Source organism: Bubalus bubalis, chromosome 17 (assembly GCF_019923935.1).
Source record: "Bubalus bubalis isolate 160015118507 breed Murrah chromosome 17, NDDB_SH_1, whole genome shotgun sequence".
NCBI lineage: Eukaryota > Metazoa > Chordata > Mammalia > Artiodactyla > Bovidae > Bubalus > Bubalus bubalis.
Window position 1 is genome coordinate 28950459 of NC_059173.1, and position 27993 is coordinate 28978451.

The 27993-nt window shown below is 41.4% G+C and overlaps 1 protein-coding gene across 7 annotated transcripts in view; it reads left to right on the plus strand.

Moving 5' to 3' along the window:
- Positions 1 to 27953, plus strand: part of GUCY1A1 (guanylate cyclase 1 soluble subunit alpha 1) — a 65499-nt gene extending 37546 nt beyond the window's left edge. For all 7 annotated transcript variants that reach the window (XM_006078216.4, XM_006078219.4, XM_006078215.4 and 4 more), the window contains 7 exons: positions 633 to 694; positions 5245 to 5303; positions 6632 to 7341; positions 9361 to 9846; positions 13548 to 13691; positions 18987 to 19141; positions 26075 to 27953. In XM_006078216.4, the coding sequence (XP_006078278.2) occupies positions 633 to 694; positions 5245 to 5303; positions 6632 to 7341; positions 9361 to 9846; positions 13548 to 13691; positions 18987 to 19141; positions 26075 to 26276 (1818 nt within the window). In that variant the 3' untranslated portion in view covers positions 26277 to 27953. The remainder of the gene's footprint in view (positions 1 to 632; positions 695 to 5244; positions 5304 to 6631; positions 7342 to 9360; positions 9847 to 13547; positions 13692 to 18986; positions 19142 to 26074) is intronic.
- The last annotated feature ends 40 nt before the right edge of the window (positions 27954 to 27993 follow it).

Below are 27993 nucleotides of genomic sequence, written 5' to 3' on the forward strand. Positions count from 1 at the left end.
GAAGATTGTTTGTTCAAGGAAAAGAAATGAGTACAAGTTTGGGGAAATCCAAGATTTGTTTCAGTCAGTAATCAACTGAACTCGGTGACAGATTGGATTTAAGGGATAAAAGAAAGGGAAGAGACAGATGCTTGGAGTTTCTAGAGAAGGAAGAGACAGGAATGATACATGAGCAGAATGTGAGATTGTGGGAGGGTGGAGGATCTCAGTGTAGGGTAGGGGGCTGCTATGGGTCTGTGGAAGGAAAGAGGGTCTCCTGGCTTGAGCCCCGTTGAGACTGAAGTCCTGGCTGCACGTCCAAGGGATTTCCTGACCTGGAGGAAGGGGTGCCTGACTTCACCAAACTGAGTCTCTTGTGTGATTCCAGCTCGGTGGCTGTTGGAGCCACCCACCAGGGACACAGCTCACATCCAGATTCAAGTCAGTCTGAGTGGTTGGCTTCTTCCCAAATGTGAGAGCTGTTGAAAATCAGTCCTCTTTTCCACAGGGGTAGTTCAACTACTCTTGTCTTTAACGTAGCAATGCTTCTGCTTCTTCCTGACAAGCTCTCAGAAGAAATTTTTGTGAAGTACGTGTCTTCAAGAAAATGATTATTTAAGGGGGTGTTTAAAACTTTTCTTTTCAATTTTCAGTTTGAGCGTCTGAACCTTGCCCTTCAGAGAACATTGGCAAAACACAAAATAAAGGAAAACAGGTAAACTGAATCATTTCAGTTGCATGAATCTCCTGTTACAATCACTGTCACGGCTGCTAATAACCAGCGCTTAGTGGTGTCTCGCATATATGAATCACTTTGGTATGTAGGAACTGGGCTAAGCGTTTGAGCTGCCACTAATCTGAAAGGAAGTGTGTTCATTTTTCACAGTTCATATGTCACTAAGCTCAGGTTTCTATAAAATGTCTAGAAATTTATAGCTGTTTACGAAATGGCAAAATAGAGTTTCAAGCCTGGGTTTTTCAGAGCCCATGATTTTAACCATGTTACCCTGTGCTTCTCCATTTAGTAAACTCCCAAAAGGCCTATTCTTTTCTGCTAGGGTGTAATTTCTGAAATATTTAACAAAGTTAAGGCATAGATCAGAGCAGACTCCTGCTTGAAGAACAAGTGCCAAGAATCTGGGGCTAGGTCCCAGTGCAGCCTGCCTGTCCCCTTGCCCCAGCCTGAGCCACAATTTTTTAAAATTAATTAATTTATTTTAATTGGAGGCTGATTATTTTACAATATTGCACAGGTTAAATTTTTAGCTCCCACATCAGCAGGGAAGGGTGTGGGAGCAAGAGGTGGACAACTCAGGAGTGGGGCAGCAGCTGGATCAGTCCTTAGGGAGGTGTTTTGGTATTTTCCTAACTAGCTTGGTTATACTGATTATACTGATATTCAAATACCTATTCCATTTGTACTCTTTCTTCTATTTTGTCTTTGAAACTTTCTTTAAGAAAGCTTTCTGTAGCAGTTTCATATATAAGGTGAATTAAAAAAAAACAAACAAACCCTGATTTTTAGAGTTCATTTTACAAATACATCTTGGCACATTTACTGCTGGTGGAAAACTTGATTTGGCTTTGTTTTGGTTTCCCAGAAATTGAAGGATTATTTGCTGTGTAAATACTACAATAAACACTTGCATTGAAATTTCAGAATTGAATTTGCAACTTTTGCAAACCAGTACCTTTGTCGGGAATATTTTATACATTTATCCATCTGCTGCTCAGGAGGGGATCATCTGCTCTGTGCATTTTCTGGGCTTAATTTCACTCGCTGACTAACTGGTCCCAGGCTTCAGGCAGCAGGCAAGCCAAGAAGGGGTCAGAGACAGGTCCAAAAAGAGAGTGTGAATCTATGTATCTGACAGAAGCTGTGTTTGCAGAGTGATATGGACAGCATTCCAAAAGCCTCTGACCTTAATTCTCAGTCCGGCTGATAAGATAGCCAGCAAGTCCTGGAGCTGTGCTACTGTGTCTGTCTGCCTGAGGCCTTGGCAGCCAGTTGACTAAGAATTTATTCCCAGGGCTTGGTGTTCTGAAATGTGCCTAAGCTCGATGCTGATATTCAATTAGGATGTGTTCCCAGAGATGGAGCTCTTTAAAAAAAAAAAAAAAAAAAAAAAAAAAAAAACCCTCAAAACTTAAAAAAATGATTTTATTTGAAATTTTGAAAAATCTTTTTACCTCTTCTTTGACTTCTTAAAGCATTATCATACTGTTAAACTGTCCTAATGATTATACCACTGTTGAAATAAGAAGAGGGACTTTTTCTCTTATGAGACTGCTGATAATGCCAAATGGCTTCTCTCTGCTTTGTTTCTTTAGTTCTTGGCTATGTTGGGCCTTTTCCCCCATCTTTCTGGCAGGTTGGCTGCCATTTCTATTGAGGGCACTGTGCTGACTGCTGAGGGGAACTTCACTTTCCCACCCACCACCATTTTTAAAATTTTAAATTTATTTATCTTTAAATTGAAGGATAACTGCTTTACAGAATTGTGTTGGTTTCTGCCAAACATCAACATGTATCAGCCATAGGTATATATATGTCCCCTCTGTCTTGAACCTCCCTCCCATCTTCCTCCCTCTCCCACCGCTTTAAGTTGTTACAGAGCCCTGATTTGAGTTCCCTGAGTCATACAGCACACCCACCATCATTTTTAAGTGAATGAGTTTTATACAGTCATTATGATACCCTTTTGGGTTGGTTTTGAGCTTTTGCTTTTATCTTTTCCTAGGACCTTTTGATCACATCATGTGTGAATTCATGGCTGGTGTATGTGTGCCTGTGTGTATAACATACATTTGCTGGTGTACATGCAGACATATACCTTATTTTTAAATTTTTTGAAGGTAAAGTTAAGGAACTTTTTTTTTTTTTTTTAAAGGAACTTATTTTGAATGGCACTGTGTGATGTCCATGGGGTTGCTACAAGTCGGACACGACTGAGCGACTTCACTTTCACTTTTCACTTTCATGCATTGGAGGAGGAAATGGCAACTCACTCCAGAATTCTTGCCTGGAGAATCCCAGGGACGGAGGAGCCTGGTGGGCTGCCGTCTATGGGGTCGCACAGAGTCGGACACGACTGAAGCGACTTAGCAGCAGCAGCAGCAGCAGTGTGATATTTGACTTAGCTAAGCTTTGCTGGGAATTGGCAGAAGAGTCCTCTGAGCAGCTTTAGGCTAATTCTTCAAAAAAAAAAAAAAAAAAGAAGTTGCTTAAATGAGAAGAAGGAACAAATCTGGAGACTAACTAATATAGTATATAACAAGGGGTTGGGGGTATCTAATTCAAACTAGATGTAATATAATAGCCTGATCCCCAAGTTATTTAGATAAGAATATATTTCTGACTGTTGTTGTTCAGTTGCTAAGTCATGTCCAACTCTCTGTGACCCCATGGACTGAAGCACTTCCCTCTCCCTATCTCCCAGACTTTGCTCAAACTCATGTCCATTGAGTCGGTGATGCCATCCAACCATCTCATCCTTTGTTGCCCACCTTCTCCTCCTGCCCTCAATCTTTCCCAGCATCAGGGTCTTATTCCAATGAGTTGGCTCTTTGCATCAGGTGGCCAAAGTATTGGAGCTTCAGCATCAGTCCTTCCAATGAATGTCCAAGGTTGATTTCCTTTAGGATTGACTGGTTTGATCTTGTAGTCCAAGGGACTCTCAAGAATCTTCTCCAGCATCACAATTTGAATGCATCAATTATTTGGTGCTCAGCCTTCTTTATGGTGAAACTATCATATCCAAACATGACTACTGGAAAAACCATAGCTTTGACCAGATGGATCTTTGTCCACAAAGTGATGTCTCTGCTTTTTAGCATATTGTCTAGGTTTGTCATAACTTTTCTTTCAAGGAGCAAGCATCCTTTAATTTCTTGGCTGCAGTCACTGTCTGCAGTGATTTTGGAGCCCAAGAAAATAAAATTTGCCATTGTTTTCACTTTTCCCCCATCTATTTGCCATGAAGTGATGGAACCAGATGCTATGATCTTAGTTTTTTGAATGTTGAGTTTTAAGCCAGATTTTTCACTCTCCTCTTTCACCCTAATCAAGAGGCTCTTTAGTTCCTCTTTACTTTCTGCCATAGAGTGGTATCATTTGCATATTGGAGGTTGTTAATATTTCTCCCAGCAGTCTTGATTCCAGCTTGTGATTCATCCAGCCCAGCATTTCACATGTTGTACTCTACACATAAGTTAAATAAGCAGGGTGACAACATACAGCCTTGACATACTTGTTTCCCAATTTTGAACAGTCTGTTGTCACATGTTGTAAGCAGTATACCTTTATGTGATCAAGTAGCCAGTGGGGTGATTTTCCTTGTCAAGAATTTTTTCTTTTGAAGTTTCTCTACATGTATCATGCTTTATTGAAATCTGTTTGATATAGTATTTTCAACTTATGCCTATTTGTGATCTTGGCTTGTCTAATAGCAAACTGAACCACAAAATAACTTGGGTATCTTTTAATATGCTTTAGTAGTTTTGTAAATTTGATTTTAATCAGTTATCACTATCAGAACTCATCAAAAAAACAATTAAGCAAACATGAATCAACAAGTTGTCCTGTTGAAATTACAAAATCCTATCAGTCAAAATGTATGCTATTATCATATATCATTAATCATATATATTAAATTATATGAATTATTATTAATATATAAGTATATTATAAACGTGTTACTTAAAGCAGTTCAGTAATTTAATAAGGAATAAATTTATTTAGTTACTAATTTTATATTAGATCAAGGATAAAAGTTTAATGTGATGATTCCTGATAGTTAAATATATAGAACCTAAAACCTAAAAGTAGCACATACTGTGTATTTGCTTTAAAAAATAAATAAGGACTTACTTAGAAGTGAAGTCCATCAGTAGGTAGATTTTTCTTCTTGGTTGTTTTATCAGAAAAGCCCATTCTGATTTATTATCATCCTTGGCCATTTTGTACCATTGGGTTTTCTGCCAGTACAAACCTCTGTACTATTAGCTTATATGAAGTTAGTTTCAAAGGTAGATATACTTTATGAAAAGTGATGAAATAGTCTAGGTCATGTATATTTGGGGGTTTTCCAACATTGATTTGGTTTGTATGTGTCACTGCTCCTATCCTTTAAACTCGACAGTCAAGATTTGCCTCTACAAAGAAGGTAATTTAAATTATTTTCTGTCATCATTTCTGTATGTTATAATCTGAAATTTTAGCATTCATTTGTCAGTTTATAATTTAAGATATTGAAATAATTTCAGGAAATCTTTGGAAAGAGAAGACTTTGAAAAAATAATTGTGGACCAAGCAATTGCAGCAGGTAATAGAATTAAATATATGAAATTAGAAAATAATTTGCTTATAGAACTATTTTACCTGTAAAGTAAAATTTTCTATTCCTAGAAAATATTTACCTGGAGAACTAATATTTTCTTTAAAATATTCATGTTTATTTGTTGGTAACATCCAATGTGAAATGTTAAATATCATGTTTTGTGTTAATGTAAAGAATTACTCTTTTTCATACTTATACCTTTGTTTGACCTCAAACGTTTCCTCTTCTTACAATGTTTATTTGCTGAGAAGTAGATAAAGCTGCCTGGCAGGCTGATTCATAGACATTCATATGCTTTGGTCTTGAACTTAGTAACTAAGTGTCCTTCATTTATGCATGAAAAGTTCTACTCAGCATAGTAACATAAGTAAGTTTTTAAAGGTTGGAAGCAATTATGAGAAATATATGAGCAGTGCTTACATATTAATACTTAGTTTGGCAGAATCAAGCAGATGAGTGACTTTGTCATACTGTCCTTTTCAAAGTTTGAGTATGTGGACCAACTGGTGAGGTTTTTTTTTTGAAGTAGATTTGAAGAATTTGCTTCTGCTGCTGCTGCTGATGACTGACTTGCACTGAACCCTCTCTCTGGGTCGGGCACAGTTCTAACATGGCCCACAAACACCACAGCAGTGCTGTGAACAGGGCATCCACGTTTCCCCTACGTTATAGATGAGAAGAGTGTGCTACAAAGAGTTTAAAGAATAAAGCAGACTAGTGAAGGAAAAGTTGTGGAAAGTAAATGATATATTCCCAACACATTTTTATTCAGGTAACATTAAACAACAAGAATGCTATTTTGCTCAAAAATAATAGTAATAATATTTACTACTATTATAATATATTAGTTTATATCATCTCAGGAAAAATGACAAAATTGAATTTCACCACCAGTGATATAAATTAATTCTATATCTGATGCTTATATTCCAAGGGGGCTAGCTAGTACCCCTTCACAACATGTGCCACTGTTTCTGATGTTAACAAGGTGGGAAAACTTCTTTTGAAAGAGACTTAACCCTGTGATTCCAATTGCTCTTTTATAGTTAAGTTTCAGGGTGATAAAAAGTCATATACTCAATTGATCATTCTTTCATAATTAACCAATTTGGGTGTGTATTTGGAGTTACTTGAATTTTAGAAATGAATTTATGCAGACAATTTGAACAAAAATGATTAATTTTGGTTGGAACTCTTATAGCAGATATAAAGCAAGCTAAATTGTCAGATAAGGTGGTATTAAAAATAGTAAAAATACAGCTCTGCCAAGATGATGCATATGATATGGCAGAAAATGTGTTCTATGCTTTCAGGAGTTCCAGTGGAGATCATCAAAGAATCTCTTGGTGAGGAGCTTTTTAAAATATGTTATGAAGAAGATGAATACATCCTAGGTGTGGTTGGAGGAACCCTGAAAGATTTTTTAAATAGCTTCAGCACCCTCCTGAAACAGAGCAGCCACTGCCAAGAAGCAGAAAAGAAGGGCAGGTTTGAGGACGCATCCATCTTATGCCTGGATAAAGATCCTGATGTCTTATATGTTTACTATTTCTTCCCCAAGAGGATCACTTCCCTGATTCTCCCTGGCATCATTAAGGCAGCTGCTCGCATACTGTATGAGACGGAAGTGGAGGTTTCCTCGACGCCTTCTCGCTTCCACCAGGACTGCCGTGAGTTCGTGGACCAGCCCTGCGAGCTCTACTCCGTCCACATCAGGAGCGCCCGGCCGCACCCGCCCCCTGGGAAACCTGTGTCCTCGCTGGTCATCCCCGCCTCGCTCTTCTGCAAGACCTTTCCTTTCCACTTCATGCTTGACAGAGATATGAGCATCCTGCAGCTCGGCCACGGCATCAGGCGGCTGATGAGCAGGAGAGACGTACAAGGGAAGCCTCATTTTGATGAGTACTTTGAGATCCTGACCCCCAAAATCAGCCAGACGTTCAGCGGCATTATGACCATGCTGAACATGCAGTTCCTGGTGCGAGTGAGGAGGTGGGACAACTCCGTGAAGAAATCTTCCAGGGTAAGAAGAAAAGTTGTCCTGTTGTGATATGGATTCAATGATTTCACTTTTAAAGACTGGGTGTGAAAAATGTAAAAATATACCGTATCACTTCACAATATTTTAAACATTTTTTAATGTGGACCATTTTTAAAGTCTTTATTGAATTTGTTACAGTGTTGCTTCTACTTTTTGTTTTTTGGCTTTTTGGGTGAAGGGAATGTGGGATCTTAGTTCCCTGACCAGGGGTCAAATTTGCAGAGTCTTAACCACTGGACTGCCAGGGAAGTCTCCAGAATTTTTAATAAAATATTTCTGTTTAAAATAATTCTAAAATACTTTCAAGGCTTAAAACAAGATTCTTTGTGCATTCATTTGCTTGCTTACTTAAGGCATTACTTCACAAATATTTTTTGAATGCAGTCTACCTTTTAAAATCTTTGTGTGCTGTGCTGTGCTAAGTCATTTCAGTCGTGTCGGACTCTTTGCAACCATATAGACTGTAGCGTTCCAGACTCCTCTCTCCATGGGATTCTCCAAGCGAGAGTATTGGAGTGGGTTGCCGTGCCCTCCTCCAACGGGATCTTCCCGGCCCAGGGATGGAACCCATGTCTCTTACATCTCCTGTATTGGCAGGTTGGTTTTTTACCACTAGCGTCACCTGGAAAATATTTATGGAGTATTTTATAGCTGAATTACAAAAATACTTATGTAAAAATATGGCTTTGATCATCACAAAATAGCTGACTTAATTTGGATAATAAGAGGAATTCTGCAACAAAGAAACAAAAAATGACTTGTTTCTTAGAGGAGGCAACTAAATGGATTCTTAAGGCAATATTTAATAGACATGGAAAAAGTCAATAACTTGTTTGATTAACTGTTAGAAAATGTGGGAGAAAGTGTTCTGCTCTCATCTCATAGTAGAGAACCATGCATGATTTAGAAAAGAAGCTTGGAAACCACAGTCAATAGTATACCTGAGCTCATAGAAAGGCTCACAACGCACCTCTCTTCTGGACAAGTTAACCCAGAAGACAAACTATCTGTCCTCCCAGATGGAAACAGCTTCATTACTTTTTATCATAAACACAGTACAACTAAATGTTTAAAAATAGGTACTACTTTTAAGATGTCCATTGCAAAATCAAAAACATTATGTACATTTTTGTTTAAAACAAAAAAGCTACTTTTTCCAGTTCTTTTTTAATCAGTAAATGATATCTGTGTGTATTCTTCCATGTCATTAGACACTGGTCTCTTTCATGATGGGATAGGCCGTGTCGTATCCCATTGTGTGGTCGTCCTGTACTTTGGTTAACCATTCACTGGTTGAAGGACGTCCAGGCTGCTTCTGTGGCTCTGTTTCGTTAACACATATGTACACATCTGTCTCCTTCACACATGTGAGCTTGTGACCCGGAATGAAAACGTGAAGCCCCCTCCCCAAGGGGTCCTGTGCACCCTTCTGCTGATGGCTGCTGCTGAGAGAATGTTGGAGCAGAAGCATCAGTGTAGCACGCAGTGAGAAAGCCTTGAAGCAAGAATTTGGGGCATTGTTGATTGAAAAATCATATTTTCTGTGTAATCTATGATACTGGGAGAGATTGAGGGCAGGAGGAGAAGGGGGCAACAGAGGATGAGATGGTTGGAAGGCATCACCAACTCAGTAGACATGAGTTTGAGCAAACTCTAGGACAGTAGAGGACAAGGAAGCCTGGTGTGCTGCAGTTCATGGGGTCACAAAGAGTTGGACATGACTTAGCAACTGAACAGCAACAATTCTCCAGTATATTCTCCAGATGTATGCATGCATTTTAGAGCTCATAGTAAATTGAAACCGTAAGAGAGCCTATTGTTTTTGTCAACAAGTAGAAAAAGCTCAAGTTTAAAAACAAAGGTGGGGTGGAGGGACTAATATCCTGCAAGGTGTGTGACTTGTTCAAAAAAAAAGAAGGGATTATCACTGTTCCTGTTTCCTCACTTTTTGTCTGTTGGGAGCATGAATAAGCCACAAAGCTTGGTCCTCCTTTTACACAGGTGATGGACCTCAAAGGCCAGATGATCTACATGGTGGAGTCCAGCTCCATCCTGTTCCTGGGCTCGCCCTGCGTGGACAGACTGGAAGACTTCACGGGCCGAGGGCTGTACCTCTCCGACATCCCCATTCACAACGCGCTGCGGGATGTGGTGCTGATTGGGGAGCAGGCCAGGGCCCAGGATGGCCTGAAGAAGAGGCTGGGCAAGCTGAAGGCCACGCTGGAGCAGGCCCACCAGGCCCTGGAGGAGGAGAAGCGGAAGACAGTGGACTTGCTGTGTTCCATCTTCCCAAGCGAGGTGGCGCGGCAGCTGTGGCAGGGCCACGCTGTGCAGGCCAAGCGCTTCGGCAATGTCACCATGCTCTTCTCGGACATCGTGGGGTTCACAGCCATCTGTTCCCAGTGCTCCCCGCTACAGGTCATCACCATGCTCAACGCACTCTACACCCGCTTTGACCGGCAGTGTGGAGAGCTGGATGTCTACAAGGTAGGGGGCCAGGCCCTGGATGGGGAGAGTTGGGCGTTGGGCCAGGAGCCTGTCCTGGGTGCAGACATTCTGCCTTCGTTGTATGGGTGTCTTCTGGCTCTGAATCTGCTCAGAGATGATTATTCCAGAAAGGACAGCCACTGTGTCTTTTCACAGAATTCAGGGTGACAGCGAGAGAGTGGGCTGCCAGACCCTCAGAAAGGTGACGTTTTAAAGTCAGTGAGCCTGACACTTGGACTGTGAAAGCTGAGATGAATTGGTTTGGTTTTGTTTTCTGTTTGTTTTTTTTTTTTAGTATTGATTATTTTTTTTTGGCTGCTCTGGGTCTTATTTGCAGAATGTGGGATCTAGTTCCTTGATCAGGGATTGAACCTGGGCCCCCTGGATTGGGAGCTTGGAGTTATAGCCACTGGACCACCAGGGAAATACCAAGACAGACTGTTAAGCCTGAGATGTTTCAAAGAGGGAGGATATAGCCTTTCCATCTGCAAAAGTAAAGAAGCAGGAGGATTACATGAATTGTCTTCCAACAGATTCATTCAGTATAGAGTAACAGGATGCTTTTAATGGCCAGGGAACAGAAACTCAAATCACCTGCTTGTCTGGTGACCAAGGGCAGGAGATGGCCTGTCTTCAAATCTCGTTTTCTGCCTTGTTTGCTTTGTAAGCAGAGAAAGTTAAACAACCTTTCCCATTTCTGAAACAGAGGATATAATATCCATGCACAGAGTTAATATGCATGAATAACATGCTTTATGTCCTGTAATCTTCATGAACGGAGCTCTTATAAAGATTACGGTAAAAAAAATATCTGTTATTCATCAGCCAGCAGGGTTGACTGAGTGCCTGCAGGGTACCAGGCATCATTCTAGGCTCTGGGGATGTAAAGAGATTGTCCCAGAAACATAATAAACTATTTTTAATGTGACTATTGTTAATAAGGGGCTTCCCAGATGGCACTAGTGGTAAAGAACCTACTTGCCAATGCAGGAGACATAAGAGATGTGGGTTTGATCCCTGGGTTGGGAAGATCCTCTGGAGGAGGAAATGGCAACACACTCTAGTATTCTTGCCTGGAGAATCCCATAGACAGAGGAACCTGGCAGGCTATAGTCCATGGGGTCGCACAGAGTTGGACTCGACTGAAATGACTTAGCACTCATTATTAATAAGAGAACCAATGAAGAGATTCTGACTGTTTCTTTAGAAGTAAAACATTTTCTTACTGATTTAATGTTTCTTACATAGTTCTCAGCATTGGCTTGAAGAATAAAGCATGCTTCTCATTTATGTGGCTTGAATCATGTTTTAATTTGCCACATAAAAAACTGACATTTCAGAGCTTAACCTGACATGAAATAAATAAATGATTAAAGAGGAAACAAAAATTATTTATGGGACAACGTAAGCCCTGCTTGGTTCCAGTCTAGATGCTCACGGTGAAACTTTCTCTTTAAAACATTTCTAACAGGAAATTCCAGACAGAGCTGTGTTTCCCTTGGGAAAAAAGAGGTCCATGTATAATTACAGATAAAATAATTGGCTTCAGTTAGGTTAAGCTGGATGGCCTCTTGTGGAATTCACTGTATTTATTTGTAGACAGCTGATGTCTTGAGAAGGTCTCCTCTCAGAACTGTGAGGAGGTCTCGCTCTCCTCTGCAAACTGTCCAGCTGTTCACAGAAGCCGCCCACTGCTGCACGGCGCTCCCTGCTGAAATGTTTAACGCTGTTGTCACTCCTCTCTAGTGTTCAGAGCCTTACTCCTCGTGGCGAGGATGGGGCGCAGAGTCCCCTGGGGACCCAGCTGCTGTCCCAGCCAGTGAGTCTATGTCCTCGTTTCACCTGCTGTTCACGTCAACGCTGTGTGGAAACACTGGAGATGCTGTGAATAAACGGGGAGGGGGCCTCCCCTCAGAATACGCTTAGGATACAGAGTGTGTTCCCATCACCGGCTCACCTGTGCCTGGCTGGCTTCTGGGGAACAGCAAGGCTTGTTTATCCCGGCCCCGAATTGGACCAGGACTCCGTTCAGTTTCATTTTCTTTCTTTCATTCTTTTGGTCATTTTCCTGCTTGTTTGATTATTTATCTAGTGGTTTAGAATATCCTTACTGGTCCTCCAGAGTTTGCCAGCGTGGTGGGGGGTGGAGTCCAGTCCCTGTGATAAGAGCCCCAGAGCAGGGAGGGGGCCAGGGAGGGACACACAGATAGAGGGCAGGATAGATTCCCTGTGGCACTGGGGACGTCATGCCACTCTTGCCAGTGCAGGGGCTCCAGCAGGGCTGAGGGGGCCTCTCCCCCTACGGAGTAGCTCTTTGAGCCCTGTGACAGGTTAGCCCCTAGGCTGAGTGCATCTTGGTGTGCATGGCCAAGGTGATACTGTCGGATGCTAGGCTCGCTCACTGGTGAATATCCTGGGCCCCAGTGGTGGAGGAGTTGATGAGACAGCAGACTCAGGGAGCTTGCTTTCCACCAGGAAAACAGACAACAAAGGCGTGAATTCACAGCACCCTAGTTGGTGTGCTCTCTCTGGAAGGAAATAGAGCAGGTGCAGGGGAGCCAGGGATTTCACGGAAGTGGCCGGAATCACCTTCCTTGCAAGGTGAGTTTTAGCAGAGCCTGAGGAAACCAAGGACGTGCCTAGTGGTCACCTGCAGGTATACTGATCTAGACAAAGGAATAACAAATGTTTGCTATGTTTGAGGGAAAACAGGAGGCCAGCAGCTTGGGACAAAGTGAGCAAGAAAGAGAATAAGGAGAAGGATCAAGATCAGGGGCAGTAGAAAGGCAGGACAGGAACTTTGGGGGCAGCTTAAGGGCTCTGGCATTTATTCTGAGTGAAATAAGCAATTGCTGATGCTGTCCCCCTTTCTCTTCTCTCTCACCTTCACCCCTCCAGATTGCCAGCTTTGGATCAGAACAGTGATATGATCTAGGTTACAATAAGAATTTGGAGGAGAAAAATACACCTATTACAATTTGGTAGCTAATTTGTGGATTTAAATGAACTGTTAGTTTTCTATATTCAGCATGACAACTGAAAATCAATCGTAACAACAGCAATCATGACAATGATAATAACTGATCAATACATGAAATTCACAGAAGAGATTGATTTCCGATAGCTTTCCAATCACCATCGTCTCTGCCTCCCGTTTGACATCTTAGTCTCTGTACTTTATGATTAATACTCATGTAGACAGTTTATCATTGCTATGACAGCATTGAAAGTTCTTTGAAAAGTTGCAATGTCAGTTTTAACCTTAACTATATTCATAGGACCTTGATTCAGTAGTGACTTTGTTCAAAGCACTGTATTTTATGCTGAGAGGATATATCACCCAATATCTCAAACATATTATAATAGATTCAAAGTAAGTCATTTGCTTCTACAAAGTCCATTTTACATGGTGCGGGAAGAAAGAGGTGCAGTGATATGGGGGAATCAGTGGCAAGTTTGGGAGCAGACACCCCTCCTGACACTGTATTCGCAGCAGGGTACTGCCTTTCAGCTTAGAAACCTTGTGAGTTTCCTGGAAAGAAAAACCAAGAATCTGTGATTGACTCTGATGTTCCATTGGCCCATGAAGCTGAGATTTCTGCTTCATGATGTAATTTCTGCTCTATGATGTACACTGTGATGCTTCCTGGGTTTTTGTTTTTTGTTTTTTTTTTGTAATGTGGAGAATCTGTTGTGCATAGGTGGAGACGATTGGCGATGCGTACTGTGTGGCTGGGGGCTTACACAAAGAGAGTGACACCCACGCTGTTCAGATCGCACTGATGGCCCTCAAGATGATGGAACTCTCTCATGAAGTCGTGTCTCCCCACGGAGAACCCATCAAGGTGAGCCTGCTCACGTGTTGTTCAGGAGATGTCATGAGAGTAAATGCTGGTTAGTTAGTCTTGCTGTATCTCACTGTTCTCTGAACCCTGGGTAGGCAAGGTGCCAGCGGGGAAGCTGGAAGAAAAGTCAAGGAGCTGTAGGAACTGCAGACATGTTTATTCTTTCCTGACTGGCACAGCAGCCGTAGCAGCAGACAAGCTGTATTTTCTCATGGTTGACCCAGCGGACACAGCCATAACCGTGGCCATAACGCAGCCTCAAGGGCTTTTCAGGTGGAACTTCTATATGTTTATAGAACAGAAGTGGCCTGTGCCCAAGTGGGTACATTGTGACATGCATACACAGTGCTATAAGTTAGCTCAGCTGTTACATAACCATGTATTTACAACATGTGGGGCCAGAGTGAGAGGCCATGGGGTGAGAGAGCCTGACCACCACCAGCTTGGCTAATTAGCCTTTTCCCTACAGTTAGTTATCAGTAGAATGGTGCATCCATCAGGGTTTAGTTGCATAGAGTAGATCTCCAGCTTGTTGAAGCAGCAGAAAATCTGTAAGTGGCTTACAGATCACTAGGACCAAGGAAGCCATCCATGACTTGTGCTCTCAAAGAGTGGATCCTAAAGCCATGCTTCAGAACCATGGCTTCCTCTGTGATCTGGAAGCTGGTTCTAGAACCACACAGCCACAGCCAGGCAGGAAACCATTGTGCTCAGAAAGTAGCTGTCTCCACTACTGGCTGCACAGCAGAGTTGCACCCACTGTAATTGCATCAGCAACGTGGAAATCCTGCATCATGACTCACAAATTGAATGACTAGAAACCGGGCTCCCTGCTAAGCCTGGGAGAGGGAGCACGAAGTCTTCTGCTGTGCTCACAAGGGAAGCTGTAGGCAGAAATCCAGATTCCCAGAGCTCATGCAAGGGCGTCTGATTCACTAAAACCTCAGTACATCTAGAAACTTCGAGGGAGTTTTAAAAATGTAGTTTTGGGTTTTTTGAGCCCTGCAGGGGAGGAATTTAACTAGAATGAATGTGGACTGGGTAATCTAGTAATATTTTCCAGGACACATAAAATTCCAAAATTTCTAAATAAGCCAGATCCCAGAATAAGAATGTCTTATTGCAGATGATAAAATTAACGTGCCTGGCATAGATTTAATAGATAACACATGAACAGATATCTTTATTTGTCCTACTTGAAGTGAATCTGCCACTTAATTTTTATAGAACAGTCCTCAATTGATGACCTTCAGAAATGGGCCTTTGAAATAATATGGAATCCTATCTGGCATGATATAAAATACAGAGAGAAGGAGGAAAAAGAAGGTTAGCCAGAGCTCTGGCTTATGCCATAAAGAACCTGCCTGCAATTCAGTAGACCCAGGTTCAGTCCCTTGGTTGGGAAGATCCTCTGGAGAAGGGAACAGCTACCCACTCCAGCATCGTGCCTGGAGAATGCTATGGACAGAGGAGCCTGGCAGGCTACAGTCCATGGGGTCACAAAGAGTCAGACATGACTGAGCCATTAACTTTCACTTTCTTTTTCTCTCCAATGTTAATATCAATAGAAGCTGTATGTGTAAGCCTTCACAACTATTTTTTAAGAGAATAGTCATCCCAGTTATATACTGATGTGTGACATGCTTCCCTAAAGTTAGTGGTATAAAACCACAGAGCTTTTGTGATGCATTGATTCTGGGCAGTGGAATTTGGATGAGGCACGAGTGCCTTGTCATTTCTCACAGTATCTGGTACCTCCACTGGGAATTCTCAGTGGTTGAGGGTATGCAGAGTAGCTGGGATTACATCACTTGAACCAGAGGACCATTTCAAGATGCCGCCTATCTCACCTGCCTGGTTGTGGTTGGGCATGGCAGAGGGTGGACCCAGTTAGGACTGTCAGCCCAGTGATTACATGTCCTGCTCCAGCTGGGCAGCCTTGGGATAGTCACACTTCTTACCTGGGGGTGGGTGTCCGCTGAACAAAGTCGGTATCTGCTGCATGGCCTTTTACACCTTGGCCTTAGGAGATACACGGTGACATGTCCATTGTATTGGTCAAAGCAACCTTAAGCCTGCCCAGAAGGGAGAGGACATAGATGCCAGGTCACAACAGGAAGAGTGTGAAACAATTCTCCACTGTGTTTTAAAAGCATCACAGTGTCTGACTTTTCCAGATGGTTAATTTCTATAATTTTTTAGAAGATAATTATATTTTGTTTTGTTTTTTTTGATGAGGAATCTCATAGCATCAAAGTGAATACATAAAATATCCGGATTAATAATAAACCCAGTGATCTCCACTTAAATGGATTCTATAATTAAGATGTGTGTGTTTGGGGAAGGGGGTTAGTGCCATGATTTTTGACATTTGTAGAAATGTACTTTTACAGTTTTGCAATTGCAAGAATTATTTATAGCTGCTTTCAAAGATGGTTACCCAGGTGATAATAATTTAGCTTTGCTGCTGCTGCTGCTGCTAAGTCACTTCAGTCATGTCCGACTCTGAGCGACCCCATAGACAGTAGCCCATCAGGCTCCTATGTCCCTGGGATTCTCCAGGCAAGTTTTACTGACCTATAAATTCAGGTTTAAACATGCCTTTTTATTTGTACTGACCTAGGAAATTTCTGATGGCCTTAGGGGTTACTCATGAATTACCAAAAGTGCAGACTATTTTTAGTAGTGAGAAAAAAACACTAATGTGTGTCACGGGAGCAGTTGTGACTTAAACATCATTTTACTTAGTATATATGTAGTATATTTAATGTATAATATAATTGAGCCACATTGTAGAGGAATCCACAATTCAGTGATGGACAAGGGCAATCAAGACTCTACTGGATTTGAAGCTGTGTGTTTCTGGGTGCAAAGCCCAGGCTTTTACGACTTCTTACCCTCCTTCCCCATGAAATGGAATCACAGTGAAAGAATAGGAAATATTTTTGTTTTCAAACTCTATGATCTTTCTCCAACGTGTCATGTGTACTAACTGTCTACTGGTTATTCTACCAATTTCCTTACCAACACCCATCCACTGAGGCTTGGAAGACTGCAGGTGAATTCTGTCTTAGGATGGAGACTTTGACCAGGCTGAGAAGCACAGCGGGAGTCAGGAAGTGCAGAGTGCATGCTCTGGGAGCCTCCCTCCCAGCCCAGCAGCCAGTGTGTGGAAGGGCTATGTCTAAAGTGGCCCTGATTGGGAGACTCCCCAGCAGATTTCCACTTGGGGCATGATGGGCACCTCAAACTTTGGACCATTTTTGTGCTTGTAAATTTACAAAGATCTCTGATAAAGCTTTGGAGTCAAGAGTGCAATTCAGGGCTAGGGGAGGGAGGGAGGGGAGAAAGCAAAGGACCTTGGCCTTGTCTGTGTTGTTTGGATGTTTACAAGGAGGATGTATTTCTATATTAATTATGCAATAGAAACATTAAAACACTCTGATGAACTTGTCCTGTTAAAAGCTAGAATAACTAGGTACAAGGGAGAAACTGGTTTAATAAGAATGCCCAAAGAAAATAAAAACTTATGAAAGTATGCCTGGTATTTATAAGCAGAAGATAGCCTTTTGTCACCTTTTCTTGGTTTGTTTAAATTGTTCTTTGTTAATTGTTTATGTATAGAACCCTATTCTCCTAAGGAAGAAAAAGCTGGATGCAATAGAAATTTATGTTTTTGTGCTTAAAGTAAAACTGATGAAGAGGCTTTAAAAGTAATCCAATCCTGAATTTTTTAGGTGAGGAAAGAGTACAAGGGAGATATGGAGATTTAGAGAAAGTCAGACAACCAGACGCAGAGAACAAGCCAGTGGTCACCAGTGAGAAGCAGGTAGAGGGGGAGGGCAGGGAGTGGGGGTCAGAGATACAGACCACTAGGTATGAAATAAGTAAGTTACAGGATGTGATGTACAGTGCAAGAAAAAGAGCTAATATTCTATAATAACTTTGTGTAGGGCATGATCTGTAAAATATTGAACAATTGTACGTCTGAAAATAATATCGTAAGTCAAGTATACTTCAATTAAAAAAGTCAGACTGCCAGCTATTAGCAGAATTTTGGTTTCTAATACAAATCCCTTGATTCATGATGTAGTGCTTTTGTTTAAAAATGTTGCAGAATTCATGGTTTAACAAATGATTCTCAGAAGTTTCTAGAAGAGGTCTGAAATTAGCCATAAAATTTGGGAAGTCTGGGGTCTCCTGTATTCTAAATTACAGCTAGGTGACTAGGTCCTTAGCCTCTGTGTACAATACAGGGATCTGATGGAACTTGTTTTAAGTGGTCAACTGAACATAGAATTTGAAAATAGCAAACGTGGTGTCTGATTGTCATCTTAAACACCCTTACTCTCACTTGCTTCGTTGTAGCAGTGATTTAAAAATCTGTGCCTCCCCTAAGATCAGCCAGTTTTCAGTCTAAAAGATCCCAGTTTAAAACATTGCCTTAAAGTGAAGTCGCTCAGTCGTGTCCGACCCTCAGCGACCCCATGGACTGCAGCCTTTCAGGCTCCACTATCCATGGGATTTTCCAGGCAGGAGTACTGGAGTGGGTGCCATTGCCTTCTCCGAAACATTGCCTTAACTCCTTAACTGCTCTCCAAATTATCAATTGCTTTCAGAATTCCTAAACATTCACCTCAGTGTATTCTGACTGCCTCTTATACCCAGATATGGCACGACTCTTGTTTTCCATGGGTCCAGATGTTGACTGAAGTGTTTATAGTCGCTGCGATCCAGGCTCAGCAATGCCAGCTTTCTGCTTCCTCCGTCATTTTCTGCTTCAATATTACAATTCTTTTTCTCCCCGGGTTGGCCATTTGAATAGTGAGGTAGTGTCTGGCATAAAGTTCTTGTGAGCAAAATACCTAAACACCCACACTTTATATCCTGAGAAGTGACCGTGTTTTGGGAAACAGCTTCTGGGCTCCAGAAGTCCTGTCTCTCTCACCCAACGGACAGAGGATGTTCACATAGCCTGCAGAGACTTCGTCTGGTCACCATGGCGACTGTGGTAGGTTCGTGGGGGGGCTTTGATTCAGATAGGAAAGACGAGTGAAATACACATTGTGTGATAAACCCAAGTGCATCCATGAGAAGTGAAGAGGGGTGACTGATGCCCCACTAGTGGTTCTTCCTTGGAAGGGAGGAGTAGAGGAACATTGGCTGGAGGTTTGGAGGAAGGAGGAGGTGTGGGAAGAGCGAAGAGTATAATAATTTCAACAGGTCCACAAACAGCACTGACAAGCAGGAGTGTTTTTCCAATGGCGAGAACACTGACTGACTTTTCGCTTTCAGATGCGCATTGGGCTGCATTCTGGGTCAGTTTTTGCTGGAGTTGTTGGAGTTAAAATGCCTCGTTACTGCCTTTTTGGAAACAATGTCACCCTGGCTAACAAATTTGAATCGTGCAGTATCCCCCGGAAAATCAACGTCAGCCCAACCACTTACAGGTATGACCCCACTGAGCGCCTGAAATGTACTCTTTTATATGCAGTTGTCATTTTTGTTCATTGATTTGTCTCATTCTTCATAACATTTTCTTGCTTAGATAATATTAGAGAAAAGTCATAATGGAGTCATCCTCATTTTAACTCTTTTAAAACTACTTGTTAGTCTATGGGAATGACCCTCCTGAGATACCTGTAGCCTGGCTGTCATCCTCAATGTATATCCTGTCTCCCCCATTATTACCCTTTAAGCAAAGGGTAATAATGTATTCCTTCTCACAGGCTTGGGAGGTATTCTAACACTGACCAGAGTTACAGAGACTACACAAATTGATGGGCATGGTCCCCGAAAAGAACACCCTTAATTCATGTGCCAGGTGTATATACAGTTTATCTGCTTTGAAAAATCAAATTATAATGGAAATCCTTGAAGAACAAAAAGGTTTTCCAGATCTAAGCAAATGAACTGCTATGATGGTTTCATAGCATCTTCTTTCTACTCCAAACAACTTTCCTTTCCAGCCCTGATTCTAAGTTGAAAACCTTGCTTTGTTTTGCCCAAGAAAGGTTGAAACCTGCTAAGACCCGCTCCAGCTTCATGCTCAGATCCAGTGCACCTGGCTCCCTGGCATTCTTGACTGTGTGTGGTTCCTGTCCTGGGGACCAACAGCCCTGCTCTGGATTTGCTGTCCTTTCAAACGTTTTCTTTTGAAAATATCAGCCTTGTGTATGATCAGTTCCTCCAATGAAATGATTCTTCCCATTAAAATACAGCCATATCTGTTTACTTACCTCTTTAAAGGTAACATCTTTGTTTTGTTTCCAAGACTGTCTCTGCTGTCTCCTTGCATTCCTGCTCCTTTTCCAGAAAAAGTCTGCACACAGGTCGTCTATGCTCAGGGCCTCCCCTTGCTCTTCAGCTCACTCTGGTCGGTGTTTGTCCCTCACAGGCCACTCCAATGGCTCCCAGCAGGGTCATGGGCGCCCCTTGCTAAACTCAGGGTCAGTTCTCTCTCCTTATCTTCCTCACCATCTCAGGATGTTTTGAATATCTTCTTCTTCAGGCTTTTGTGACAATGGATTCACCAGGGTCCCTTGTGGCTGCTCCTTCTCCTTGTCTTGGTTGCTGCTGTCTCCACAAAACCGTTCCCCACCAGGTTATTGCAATCCTTAATCAGTAGAAACTGACTAGAGGCCAGATAGAAACTTTAGGCAAGGCTTTATTGGGGCCCCTGCTGCCTGGAAAATCCCATGGATGGAGGAGCCTGGTAGGCTGCAGTCCATGGGGTCGTGAAGAGTTGGACACGACTGAGCGACTTCACTTTCACTTTTCACTTTCATGCATTGGAGAAGGAAATGGCAACCCACTCCAGTGTTATTGCCTGGAGACTCCCAGGGATGGGGGAGCCTGGTGGGCTGCCATCTCTGGGGTCGCACAGAGTCGGACACGACTGAAGCGACTTAGCAGCAGCAGCTGCAACAGGAGGGAGTGAGAACAAGTAGCAACAAGTTTCCCTTGCTTGCTCGTGGAGTGGAGGATAAGCTAGTTGCTTTTATGGGGTGAGGGTAGGGTGTGTCCAGGGGTCTGGCTGAAGGGGTGGCTTAGGTGGATTCTGCATCCCTCTGGTGGTGTTGAGTGCAGGGGGCATGTGCAGTACCCTACTTTTGCTTCCAATCCCCTACTTTTGCTCCTCAGAAGTGGCAGTTGGGTTTTCGGTCTTTTTGTATTTTTTGGTCCAAAATTTGCTCCAGCTGCATATGCACATAGTTATTTTTACTCCCACAGTTTCTTTGTATTTTGTTGCTGGAGGGAAAGATTGTCCAGGTGCAAGCATTGCAGCAAAGGATCCCCAGGTCCCAGGCTGTCTCAAAACCACTAAACTTTGGAAAATTGTCCTGCCCAGAGCCATGTCTGTGTTCTCATGTTTCTGAAATGTTATGATTTACCACTTTTATCTCTAGCCTGACCCATGATTCTCTACTGAGCTCGACTCATATAATTCTGTCCTGTATTTCTACTTGGATGACTAATTGACCTATTAGATGGCTAATGTGATCATGTTAGAACAACTGATTTCCAATTCCCCACCCCCATGTGGATAAAATCTACTTCCCACCCAGCGAAACTCCATCAGTCTCTTTAAAGAGCAGCAGTGTCTACCTAGTTACTCAAACCAGGGACCTCAGAGTGATCTCTCCCTTCTCCCCATCATGCCCCACCCCTGCCTCCACACGTGTGTCCTGCACATAGCCTTTCTCACCTCCTTCAGTGCCACCACCCCAGCCAAGCATCATCCTCACTCTTGTATCTCGTGTGCCTCCTCCTTGGCTCATCCTCCACACAAGAGCCAAGTTCTCTTCCTAAACCATAAGCAGATCTGTCATCCCTGCCCTACAAGCCCTCCAGTGGCCTCCACTGCAACCAGAATAAAATCAGACTTGTAACCACAGACTCAAGTGGTGTCTCTGGTCATAGTCACATCAGCTCTTACCACCTCATTTTCTTCCACTTTCTCCTCATTTCATGGATCTCCTGCAACCCCAGCCTCGTTTTTATTCATCAGACTTGCTAAACTGATTCCTGAATCTGCTTTCCCTTTCTCTCCTGGGTCATCTCCTGTTTTCCTCCTTCTCGTGATCTGACCTTAAGTCAAATGTCATCTCCTCAGGGACACATTCCTCACCTGCCCTAGATACACCCTCACGTGGTCATCTTAGCTCATCCCTGTGCCTGAAATGGTTAAGTTCAGGACAAGGGTAGATTTTATGAGAATTCATGCAGATATAAAAGGTGATTGTTTCTTTGCAGAGCTTTAATGAAAGAACGTTAAATCCTGGAATGGTATTTCTCAACAAAATAATATTAGGAAGCTTACCTTCCTTGATATATTTATGAAACATGTACATTTAGGACACAGACTACATCCCCACACCCAAAAATATCCACTACTTTCAAACTTCTGTTTCCAAATTCTAATCAGTAATTTAGAAAGTAGCAATGTAATAGCAGTTATACATTCCTTTTTTTTAAAGGCCTTGAGGAGTTTTATTCTCGGGGACAATTTTCTGCATTTTTATTTGTTTGTACTGAACTGCAGAGAACTCACAGAGACTAGGTTCGGTACTGTTTGAGTGTTGGATCAGTGGATTGAGGAGAAGGGTGTGTGATGATCCAAGATCATTAAAGACAAAACTGGGGCATAATGGAGCATAATGGAGCCACCCCTGTGGGTGGGAAGGTTGACCTAGGAACTCCTGAGGTGACACAGAAGCAGGACTTGGATTCTGTGAGGGAACAAGGAGCGTAAAGGGCAGATGACAGAATTAGGAGAGTTGATGCAGCCGCTTGGAGGACATGGTGTCCAGTCCGGGGGAGTAAGAAAACCGCCTTCCGCGTGTGAGCATCCGCCCTGGGACTGTTGCTGCTAATCTCGGATCTTTCTCTCCTCAAGCTTTCATCTAAATGGTTTTATATTTCCAACCTGTTTTTCTTATAAATTTGGATTTTTTAAAAAAGATTTAATGAACATTTCTAATTCCATGACACTGTGTTTATCTGTAAGTTTCTTTAAAAAGCATGGGATTTGTAGTCAGAAGACATGTCTTATGGGTCCCCAGTACAGGGCTTACCAGCTGTGTGATCTTAAGAAAAGCTCTTAATACATTCTAATGATTTACTTTAAAACCACTTCTAAATGGGCTAGATACAAAAATAAAACCAGAGAAAAATAAACTCCCACTCAACCTGTCCATATTCTTTTGCAACTTGCCTTGAATCCATTCAATATTATGTTTTTGAGATTTTTTTCTTGATAAAGTATAAATCCAGTTCATATAAATCTAGTTCATTTAGTTAAAGTATTCCAAATGCAGTGGTAAGCTGGTCAACCAGCTTGGGGATTGAAGTAGATACTCCCTGACTTCTAGCATTTACCATTTCTAAAGTGTAAACACTACACTGTGGCTGGTTTCAGCCTATCCATGGTTTAATTGGCTTGAAGATTCCTGAGTATTTAACAGTTGGTTCTCCCAGGCAGGTCAGAGATAAATCTAACATGTCACCAGATGTGCCTATGATGTAATATGTATTCTAGGATATAAGTAAGCCACTCTGTCTTCTGTCCATGGTTAATTTCAGGATAGCCAGTTTTTCATTATTATGCAAACTGATTTGATAAATATACTTATATACATGTCTCTAGATAACATACCTATGAATGACATTCCCAGATCATGAGCTTCATTACTCAGTTTCAGCTTTACTCAGCATCACTCAGCTGTCCAAACCCATCTGTGTTCCATTGTGTCTGAAGGTTTCTATTTCCCAATGCCTGATATTATCAAACTTATTGTTACCAATATGGCAGGTGTTGTGTGACATCCAATTGATGATTAATGAATCTTGTTTAAACAATTTATTTAATCTTCATAACTGTCCTAAGAGACCTGTATTATTATGAAAGTGAAAGTGTTAGTCGCTCAGTCGTGTTTGACTCTTTGCGACCCCATGGATGGTAGCCTGCCAGGCTCCTCTGTCCATAGAATTATCCAGGCAAGAATACTGGAGTGGGTTGCCATGCCCTTCTCCAAAGGATGGAAGAAAGGAAGCTAGAGATGGGGTTCCATCTCCAGGGGATCTTCTCAACCCAGGGATCGAACCCAGGTCTCCTGCATTGCAGGCAAATTCTTTACCATTTGAGCCATGAGGGAAGCCCTGTGTATTATTATAGTTTCCTTTTAAAGGCTAGAAATCTGACATCTTTGCTGTTATTCAAACTTAGATGTACCACACTTTGAAGCTTACACTTTCAATACTGTGGAATTCTGTAATTTTTCACTATATATTACCAACTACTATGCCTTGGCTATGGTTTTTCCTGTGGTCATGTATGGATGTGAGAGTTGGACTGTGAAGAAGGCTGAGTGCCGAAGAATTGATGCTTTTGAACTGTGGTGTTGGAGAAGACTCTTGAGAGTCCCTTGGACTGCAAGGAGATCCAACCAGTCCATTCTGAAGGAGATCAGCCCTGGGATTTCTTTGGAGGGAATGATGCTAAAGCTGAAACTCCAGTACTTTGGCCACCTCACGAGAAGAGTTGACTCATTGGAAAGGACTCTGATGCTGGGAGGGATTGGGGGCAAGAGGAGAAGGGGACAACAGAGGATGAGATGGCTGGATGGCATCACTGACTCGATGGACGTGAGTCTGAGTGAACTCTGGGAGTTGGTGATGGACAGGGAGGCCTGGTGTGCTGCGATTCATGGGGTCGCAAAGAGTCGGACACGACTGAGCGACTGATCTGATCTGATGCCTTATAAATAATAGGTACTTGAAATATTTACAAATCCATGACTAAAACATCATTTCACTTGTTTTATTCTTTTGCAGACTAAATATTTATTGATGCGCTTATAAAATTAGTTAATTGAACACTCTTGTGTATTCTGTCTGAGGTCTGTAATCCTTGAGACCTTCATGTCTATATAGCAGTTTCCTCAGTACATATAGAGCATCACAGTTCTGAACTTTAGCACGATATCATCACTCTTTTCATTTAGATGTCCCATTGCAGGGGAGTGGAAGGGACGGTATGAGTAATTTTCTGTAGAAGCTGGTTTAGAGCTTGTTCTCATCCATGGCCTGAATAATAGATCAGAGAGATGCTTATTAAGTTTGCATTTGACAGAGACCTCGGGAAGCAAATGGGAAGAGGAGCCAGTAACTTAATCAGTGTGATTAGAATTTAAAATGAGTTTATCCTCATGGACCAATGAAGCAAATAATAAAAGCTGGTAGAACATCTGAATTTAGGAGGAAATTTAATTCTTAAGAATTTAAGAAGAAAACATATTGCAAATATCAGATAGTAAGTAGAGTATACATATATACAACTAAACCTCACTTTAGTCCTACTAACCTAGAATTCATAAAAACTTTATCCAAAGAGATCCCAAAGTTATTTCCCCATTTTGTGTGTGCACTCAGTTGCTTTGGTTGTGCCTGACTCTTTGTGACTCCGTGGACCGTAGCCCACCAGGCTCCTCTCTCCATGGAATTTTCCTGGCAGGAATACTGGAGTGGGTTGCCATGCCCTCCTCCAAGGGATCTTCCCAGTCCAAGGACTGAACCTGCATCTCCTGCATTGCAGGCAGATTCTTTACCACTGAGTCACTGAGAAAGCCCCATTCTCACATTATATGTGTCTGTCTGTCTGTGTGTGTGTGTGTATATATATATATATATATATATGGCTTCCCTGGTAGCTAAGCTGGTAAAGAATCTGCCTGCAGTGCAGGAGATCCTGGTTCAATTTGTGGGTTGGGAAGATCCCCTGGAGAAGGGAACAGCTACCTGCTCCAGTATTCTGGCTTGGAAAATTCCATGGACTGTATAGTTCATGGGATCACAAAGAGGTGGACACGACTGAGCGACTTTCACTTTCACATATATATGTGTGTGTATATATTATGTAGAACTTTTCTTTCAAAAGTTCTTGCCCATGATTATTTCTCAGTAATATTTACAAAATGAATGGATATAGTGTCTTATATCTTTCAACTCCTTCAGTTCTATAATATTATTTTCTTATATTATTAAACTTTGTATCATTTGGGTTTTTTCCACCACTATGAATTGCACTATTGTATAGATTATGGATGATATCTTTACAAAAATATTTTATAGTTATTTTTCCTAATATGAGTGAAATCCATTATCTGGTGGAACTTTCTGTTATTGTGAATTGATTCTTCATTGTTCTTCTGTGAAGAACAATGTGTTTGTAAACATCATTAGGATTTTTCTGTCAATCACACTGAAGATGGTGGGTTTATCAACATTCTCAGGAATGTTCCCTTAGTTATGTTGCCTTTTCTTGACTAGACAGTTATGTCAATGTTGTTTCATGATCAATATCTGCCTTTTAATCTTTCCAGATTACTCAAGGACTGTCCTGGTTTTGTGTTTACACCTCGATCAAGGGAAGAACTTCCACCAAACTTTCCTAGTGACATTCCTGGGATCTGTCATTTTCTGGAAGCGTATCAACAAGGAACAACTTCAAAGCCATGGTTCCAGAAAAAAGATGTTGAGGAAGCCAATGCCAATTTTTTAGGCAAAGCATCAGGAATAGATTAACCAAACACACACCTGATTGTTAGCCTTTGGGGTTTGACTCCTTGGAACGTGAGTGGACCCTCTGAGAGCACACTGGCATGGTGGTGAGCTGACGATCAGTATTAACATTTCAGGAGCCAAGTCACCATCTACTTTTCCTTCCACTTAACATGACAAAAATGTATTCACTTCAATATTCAATTTTTCAGTGAAAAACAAAGAAACCTCAAAAAGTGACTTTGAGGGGATATAATATACTTATTACCTGTACTCAAAACTCAGCACCTTGTACATAGATCAGGTAATGTAGTGACCTGTAGCACCTGGTGAGCTGTCTGCGTATCCTGCCCTGGCCCAATGCCCTGGTTATCCAAGTGCTTGTGGCAGTGTTGGTTGCCTTAAAAACGCTTGTTGAATAGAAACAATAGTCTTGATACCATAAGCTCTTTGAATCTTTCAACTGTACATTTTGTTACGTTTCCTCATTTAACAGTTAGCATATATAATAAGATAGACTGAGTTTTTTTTTTCCTGTTGCACTTTTTTCTTTTCCCTTTTCTTAAAGAAAATAAGCCATTATGGGTTAGATGCAATATGAATCTAAAGTAGTTCTCCTGTAAATATCAAGATGATTTTATAAAAATATTCTCTACAACATAATATGTCATAAAAATAAGTATTTCCTTTTTTGACATTTGTAAAAGTCTATACATGGTAAAGGCTATTTTAATTCATAATAGCAATTTCATTTCTATTAATTCATTTTTGTGTCATCTTCAGGGTAAAAGAGGGTTATGGCCTATATTAAAATGCAATAATATCATTATGATTTACTTTAATTGAAGCAACATGGAGTAAAGGCAGCATTCAGGGAGTGAGCCATAAAGTCAGAAGTAAAGTACTTACACACACCGAAGTAATTTGGACCTATTTCAGCAGACACCCTCCATTGCCAGGCTGAGCCACAGAAAGTTGCATGAGGAAAATCTAAGTTCAGAAGTCGGAAATAAGACTTGTTCTTTTTGCTGATAGCTTACTTTTAAGTATTTGTGTTGAGCACTTTGGTGTGTATATATGTCCTCAGAATCAAGCTTTTGTCTTAAGTACACATCTGTGAATATTGTATTCTAGTGAAATAATGATATTTTTAAAGGGAATGTTAATGTTGATGAAGAAAATGATGCTGTGATTTTATTCTGGAACTTTCAAAACATTTTTCTGGAACATAAACTTTTATTTTTAGTGATGTTAGTCTAAGATCTCTGCTGAACTAAATAACATACAGAGTTTGGTTGGAGATAAGATCTGATTTTTAAATGAATACAGCTTCAAAGCTACAGAAAGAGGGACATACAAGTGTTTAAGTCACTATTAGCAGAGCTATAGATACAGCAAACTTATTTGTGGATCTGAGAAGTAATTCAGCTTAAAAATTTAAAAATTATCTCCATTGGTCCCCAGGCTAGTCCATGGTGACCTCAGGAATACCAGTAATTTCTGATAGGTCTCTTAGCATCCCTGTGTATTATTATATATATTACAATAATTATTATTTACTCAGTAATGATCCTGTGTCTTGAAGCACTGATGTGGCTCATTAAATGCCAATCCTATTACTGGGGACTACCACAGGACTTGGAAAAATATAGTTATAATCTTACAAGCATATGAAGTTAATAAAAGAATTTAAAAGTAAAATCAAGACTTAAATATATTTTTCTTTCTGGAACTGAGCCCT